We start from the raw sequence: 7,753 nt of genomic DNA on the forward strand, positions 1-7,753 counted from the left end.
AGAAGAAATGAGTCTTCCTCATAATCAGTAAAAGAGTGAGAAAAGTAGTACTGAGGTATAATCTCAAAAATGACAGCACTGTGTGTGTGTGTTCAAATCCAAGACAAATCATTCAGCATAATAATGATGCAAGTATATCCTGCAACCACAGATCCAGAGAAGAACCTACAAGATTTTCTAGAAACAACATCAAAAAATATATCCTTTTCATTATAGGGAATTGGAATGCAAGCAGTAAAGCAAAGCAGTAAATAACAGTTTTGTCAGGATAACTTCCTGATTATAGCAAACAATTATTTCTACTACATAAAAATTGACTACATGTAGACAATATATGGAAATCAGAGTGATTATTTATTTAGATTTATTATATTTACAGCCAGAGGTGGAGAGATTCTATAGAGTAGGTTGAACAAGACCAAGAGCTACATTATGAGCTTTTTATTAGAAAAATCAGGCTTAAATTAAAAAAAGTAAGGAAAATCATCAGACTACATAGATATGACATAAATAACTTGCCTTATGAATATAAAGTAGAAATAATGAATAGATTTAAAGGTTTAAATCAGGTAGATAAAGCACCTGAAGAACTGAATAAAGGTTTACAGAATTCTCCAGGAAGTAACCACAAAAACTCCTAATAAAGAGAAAAATAATGAAACAAAATGGTTGTCTAATGAAGATTTACAAATAGTTGAGGAAAGAAGGAAAATCAAGGAGAAAGGAAAAGATATATCCAACTTAATGTAGAATTCCAGAGAATAACAAGGAAAGATAAAAAAAGGTTTTCTTAAATGAACAATGCAAAGACATTGAAGAAGATTTCAAAATATCAAGGGAATATTTCATGCAAAAAAGACAAAAATTGGTAGAAGTAGATGAGATAACAAGAATACAAAGAAGAGCTATACAAGAAAGGTCTTACTATCACCGATGACCATGATAGTGTGGTTACTGACCTAGAGCCAGACATCCCAAAAAATAAAGTCAAATAGGTGGTGGAATTCTAGCTGAGTGATTTAAAAGTCTAAGTGTTGATTTTGTTATAGTGTTGTATTCCATATGCCAGCAGATTAGGAAAATTCGTCAGTGTCTACTGAATTGGAAAAGATTGGTTTAAAAGATTAGCCCTAAAGAAAAGCAGTCTCAAAGAATTTTCAAACAATTGCACTCATTTCACATATCAGCAAGGGTCTGCCTAACATTCTGCAAGCTAGACTTAGCAGTATGTGAAACAAGAATTACCAGAAGAGCAAATTGATTTTTGAAGAGACAAAGGAACTAGAGACATTTTCTGGATTTTGGAGAAAGCAAGTGAGTTCCAGAAAAATATCTATTTCTGCTTCATTGACAACACTAAAGCCTCTGACTATGTAGACTACAACATGACAGATTCTCAAAGAAATGGGAATACCAGATCATCTTACTTGTACTGTATGTATGATGGTTAAGAAGCAATAGTTGGAAACAAACATAGAATAGCTGGTTGTTTTAATATTGGAAAAGTAGTATGACAAGGTTATATATTGTCACCTTGTTTAACTTATATGCAAATTGTGTCATGCAAAATGCTAGACTGGATGAGTCAAAATCTGGAATTAAGTTTGTCAGGTGAAATATCAACCCTGTCATTATGATGGCAGAAAGTGAAGAAAAATTAAAACACTTCTAGTTAAGGATAAGAGTATATAAAAACTGGCTTGAAGTTTAACATCAAAACAATCAAGATCTTTGCAATTAATCCAATCACTTTTTGCAAATAATGTGGGAAGAAATGAAAGCACTTTATATTCTTAGGCTCAAAGATCACCGCAGACAGCAGCTGCAGTCATTAAATTTAAAAATCCTTGCTCCTTGGAAAGAAAGCTATGGCAAAGATGGACAGAATACTAAAAAAGCAAAGCTATTGCCTTGTTGTCAAAGCTTTGGTTTTTCCATTAGGAGAGCTGGACTATAAGGAAAACTGAATACCACAGAATTAACTAACCCTTTTGAGTTGTAGTATTGGAGAAGATTTTTGAAAGTCTTTGATAGCAAGGAGATAAAATCAGTTAATAACTTAAAAAATAATATTATTCACTAGAAGGTTATTATTGAAGTTTAAATACTTAAAGACCTTGATGTTGGAGAAAATTGAAGGCAAAAGGAAAAGGGAATAACAGAAGAGACAGGTAGATAGCATCATGGAAACAATGAACATGAACTTGGATAGACTTTGGGAGATAACTGAATGACTGAACAATATAAAACACTTTTATTTTTGAAAATTCTTCTCTCCTTTCCTATATCCAACAAAGATCCCTTATAACAAAAATTTTTATTATACAATAACAAAAGTGTTATTGCTTCTGAATTGAGATACCAGTTAATTTTAATTTCAGGTAAAGATGTGCTTATTAATTTTATTTGCTTAAATAACTTAAGAGAACTCAATGATACTAACAAGTTGAATTTTTTGTTTTTTAAGGTTGTTGAAAAATTAATTAGAGGTTTAGCCATGGAGGATAGCAGAAACATGTTTGCTCTCTTTGAGTACAATGGGACTGCTGATAAAGCAATTGAAAGCAGAACTATAGTGGCTGATGTCTTAGCCAAGTTTGAAAAGTAAGTCTCCTTAAAATCCCATAGTAGGAATTCTAGAATGTACCAGCATATATAGTAATCTCTATTATCTTACTTTTTTCTTATTCATTGTTTTTGTTAGTTTGTATTATCCTATTTACTTAGTCATTAAATAAAACACAGCAAAGTTGTCATTTAGAAAGTAACTAGAGTATTCTGAAAATATTAATTTACTGACATTTTTATTAAGAGACACTATAACAGCTCTCTCCTGCCTTTTTTATTTTTCCCTAATAAGCAAGCCTTTCAATCTGTATCAACTCAGATGACAGTACTGTCAACTGACAATATTATAACGATCCCCATATTACATTTGCAAAAACTAAGACCAATAGACTTTCAGGGTTAGCTAGGAAGTGTCTAAGGCCAGATTAGAATGCAGGTTTCCCTAACTTCAGAAACAATGATCTTTTCTACTGTACCATTTACTTGTATATAAAATGTCTCATAAAAAGATATATGTGTGTGTGTGTGTGTGTGTGTGTGTGTGTGTGTGTATGTATATATATATGACATTATATATATTAATATATACATATAATACATATATTAATTGTTATATATATGTATTATATTATTGTGCGTGAACATTAACTATATGAAATTGATTTAAAAGTAAAAGAAACCAAATATTGATTCCACAGAGCAACAAATAGGAAAAAAAATCCTCCATAAAGCAGAGTTTGGGGCTCAAGTGGGTAAGGATGAGGAGAGTATTCAGATTGTGTTTTGGTCAGTTTTGCTATATACTTCTTCCTCCAAAATTAGATTCTGCAGAAGCTATATCAGGAAATGATTGTCATATAAAAGCATAAAAGCATTAAAAAAATTCAAAAGTAATAAAGAAGTTCCCTGTGAAATAGCTGTTGACAATTATTTTAGTCTCTTAAAGTACATCATAATTTGTATTTGCAGGCTTACTGCCTCATCAGAGGTTGGCGACTTGCCCTGGAAGTTCTACTTCAAACTTTACTGTTTCTTGGATACAGATAATGTCCCAAAAGACAGTGTGGAATTTGCATTTATGGTTTGAACAGGTAAAGAGTATGTGTGGGTGTATCTGTCTGTATGTGAATGTGTGTGTTTTCAAATAGTTTTTATCCCCTAGCGAACAATGAAAAATTTTGCTAATTTGTCATAAAGAGAATAAAAAATAATAGATAATAGTTATAAATACAAATAAAATAAATAAGCATTTTTATAGCATCTTTATGGGTCAAGCACTATGCTAAGCTCTTTACCCAAAAATTGATCTTTGATCTTCCAACAGTACTGTGATGTAGGTGTTGTTATTGTTCCTATTACATAGGAACAGGGTGACTTGCCAAGCTCACACTTCTGGGAAAGAGTCTGAGGCTGGATTTGAATTCAGGTTTTTGTCAGTCTCAGTTCTCTGTTCTACTGCACCACCTAATGGCTGAGCTGTATGAGAGGAAATAATCTAGCACATGGCAAGCACTGTACTAGAAAAAAGGGATATAACTTAGAAGTGAGATGATCCCTGCCCTCAAAGAACTTCCATTCTAATAGAAGAAGTTAGCACTAATAAAGGAATTGTGTCCAGGGAGAGAGGTTTTGATCGAGGAATTCATAAAGATGGGAGTGGAGCCTTAAAAAAAAACACATTTCCAGTAGAGATGGTACTTTTAATTTGATTACAATTCCAGAGCTTGAAAGAGGGATGGAGAACTTCTGTGGATGGTTCAACAAGATGACGTTAGCCATCCAGAATAGAGTGGGACATAAGAGGCACTCACCAATTAAAGCAGCACAGTCCTTAGGGGAGAGAGTTTTCGAGTTAACAAAGTGATGCCCTCCAAAGCTTGGTCTTGGGACATGAAGATGGATATAGTGAAAGGTAGCAGAAATGTATCAGGGTTGAATATCGGGCTTCTTAAGTTACAGTCTCATTCTTTTTAGGCTCATGAAGCAGTTATCCGGGGTCATTATCCAGCTCCTGAAGAAAACCTTCAAGTTCTTGCTGCCTTGAGGCTTCAGTATCTTCATGGAGATTATACAATGCACACACCTGTTCCAGCCTTAGAAGAAGTCTACCCTTTACAGAGGCTCAAGTCTCGTATTACACAGTCCACTAAAACCTTCCCACCTTTGGAGAGAATGGAAAGAAGGCGCACTAGCTTTTTAGAAGGAACGCTGAGAAGAAGCTTCCGCACGGGATCTATCAGCCGACAAAAGATCGAAGAAGAACAGATGTTGGATATGTGGATTAAGGAAGAAGTCTCGTCCGCTCGAGCCAGTGTCATTGATAAGTGGAAAAAAGTACAGGGAATGAATCAGGAACAGGCCATGGCCAAATACATGGCCTTGATTAAAGAGTGGCCAGGATATGGATCTACACTCTTTGATGTGGAGGTAAGGGGAACTGGAAGTGAGACATGATAGAACTCCAGATATTATACAAGTACTATATAGTAGATTGGTTTTTATTTTTTAATTGAAGCTTTTTATTTTTAAAGCATGCAAGGATAGTTTTTTACCACTGATCCTTGAAAATCCAATTTTTCCCTCTATCCCTTCCTCTAGATGGCAAGTAATCCAGTTTCTGTTAAACATGGTAAAAATATGTTAAATCCAATACAGGCATACATATTTATACAGTTATCTTGTTGCACAAGAGAAATCAGATCAGAAAGGGAAAAAAATTGATTAAGAAAATAAAATGCAAGCAAACATCAATAAAAGAAATGAAAATGCTGTGTTGTGATCCACCCTCAGTTCCCATAGTCCTCTCTCTGGGTGCACATAGCTCTTTTCATTGGAATTGGCCTGGATTATCTCATTGTCAAGAAGAGCCATATCCATCAGAATTGTAGATTGGGGCTTCTTAACTTTTTTTCTAAGAAATGTTATGTGACCCACATTATGTAGATAGGTAAAATAGGTATACGAATCAAATTGTTATTGATGGTAAATAATAATTTTGCAGCCCCCATATGATGTTGTGATCCACAGGTTAAGAAATTTTCGTATAGATAACTGAAGTTAGTTAGTTGAAAGCATGTAGGATGATGTACAACTTCAGACTTGAAATATGGCAAGAGTAATTCAAGGATAATCAAATAGATTTAAATAAAAGATAATCCTTGAGTGGATTTTCTTTTTTAAATCATATGACACTTTGGTCTGTTACATATTTTTAGTAGGTCCAGTAAAAGCTTTTCTAAATTATTTTTTTAAAAAATACCTTTAACAAATTCTAACATTTGTGAAGAATGAGGAGAAAAATGGTTACTAAAATAATTTTAGGGTTTTTTTTCCTCTTAGAAAAGTTTTAAGTATCCAGTGCAAACAAGTTATTTATAATTGAAATAGCTTGACATCTTCAATCATCTTGCTTATCAATAAAATAAATTAGTATTATCTAACTACTTTTTATCCATGTAAGAATAATAGGCTTTTAATTACAGTCTCTAAAAAATAGCATGTGAGTTACGGATTCAAAAACTCTAATTTGTTTTTAAAACTTGTTTCCAGTATATTTCAGATGAAAACTAGCCTGTCTTTTACAGGAATTAGAGCAATGTTAAACTATAAACTGAGTGGATTATTAGTTTGATAGGAAGATAATTTGATGACACACAAAGATCACTTCAACCTACTTAGTATATTTATTTCAGGGAAAAGCCCAAGCCACTAAGTGGGGAAGTGCTCTTAGCTCTGTTCATATTATCTTTGAGGAATAGTGGGTTAAACAAGGATCTGGGGCAAAAAGCTATAGCAGTGGTCTGTGCAAGAAGCTCTGTCTTCTAATTCCAGTTCTGGCTCCTTAGTTCATTAGAAGAATCTTGGCAAATCAGGTTGTGTTGTCAAAATAATTGCTCTTTTAATCAAACAACTATTAATTTCAGTAAAACAAAACCATACCTCCACAAAAACAAACAAAAAAACAAACAAATAAATAAATAAATCATGTGGATCAGTACTTTGAATTAGCTGGCTGTGTGACTGACTAAGCTATCAAAATGGCAAATTCAGTATTCTTTGTAAACACAGTCCATCTCATCTCCTAGATTTCCCTAAGAGAATGAAGGAAGTACAAACAAGCTCATATGTATGTAAGAATTTAGGAACACTTGGAAGGTAATCACAATATTTAAATTATTGGTGCTATCTCTATAATTCTCATTTTATTCTCATTTCCAATAGTGCAAAGAAGGTGGCTTTCCACAAGAGCTCTGGCTCGGGGTCAGTGCTGAAGCAGTGTCTGTGTACAAGCGTGGAGAGGGCAGACCTCTAGAAGTATTCCAGTATGAACATATCCTGTCTTTTGGAGCACCACTGGCAAACACATACAAGATAGTGGTTGATGAGAGGGAACTGCTATTTGAAACCACTGAGGTAAGAACTGACAATAAATAATATTAGAAACATCCTTACTAAACCAAACAGTAATAGTTAATTCTTTGTGTTAGCATTGGCCAGATAATTGTATTTAAATATATTATATCTTTTAAAAATATGCAGCATTAAGCTCTAATTAATTACCCAGATTTTTATCACTTTTAGTGTATACTTTAGTATGTACTATATTTTTTTTATATATATTACATATATATACTTAGTATATACTTTATTACATAAAGAGCAACAATGCAGAAAGAATATAAAAAAAATTATAATTACATTCATAAGAAGACATAAAAAATAAAAATCTATGGACCTATAATTTCATGGGTGTGGAGAACTCTGGAAATTCTTCTGTAATCACCATCTGTAATTTGTCTTATCAGCCAAATTGATCCTCAGGTTAAGTGATTTTCACAGGATCACTGTTTCTCTTTGTGCTTTTATTACCAATATTTAAATTGAGTGTCAGAAGTTAAAAGAAGCATATGTTAATGTATCTGAAACATTAATTGCTTAATTAAATAGGGATTTTAACACTAATATGTAGTGTTTACCATGTATTTTGATATAATTGGAGCCATAACATTTTAATTATAATAATTTTAATGTAATGTAATAATACAATAATTTGTTGGTATAATTTATTTTAACATAATTTGTTAATATAATAATTTTAATTCTTTTGTATTAAAATCTGCTTAAAGGTTAGTTTAAAGATGATAGTACCAGTGGAAAGAATATTTCATATATGACCATGATTTTC

The 7,753-nt window shown here is 32.6% G+C and overlaps 1 protein-coding gene across 1 annotated transcript in view; it reads left to right on the forward strand.

Moving 5' to 3' along the window:
• MYO10 (myosin X) overlaps window positions 1–3,692 on the forward strand; it is a 203,916-nt gene extending 200,224 nt beyond the window's left edge. The window contains exons 36-37 of the mRNA XM_074279100.1: window positions 2,468–2,604; window positions 3,538–3,692. Of these exons, the coding sequence (XP_074135201.1) occupies window positions 2,468–2,604; window positions 3,538–3,655 (255 nt within the window). The 3' untranslated portion in view covers window positions 3,656–3,692. The remainder of the gene's footprint in view (window positions 1–2,467; window positions 2,605–3,537) is intronic.
• The last annotated feature ends 4,061 nt before the right edge of the window (window positions 3,693–7,753 follow it).

Source organism: Sminthopsis crassicaudata, chromosome 1 (genome assembly GCF_048593235.1).
Source record: "Sminthopsis crassicaudata isolate SCR6 chromosome 1, ASM4859323v1, whole genome shotgun sequence".
Lineage (NCBI taxonomy): Eukaryota > Metazoa > Chordata > Mammalia > Dasyuromorphia > Dasyuridae > Sminthopsis > Sminthopsis crassicaudata.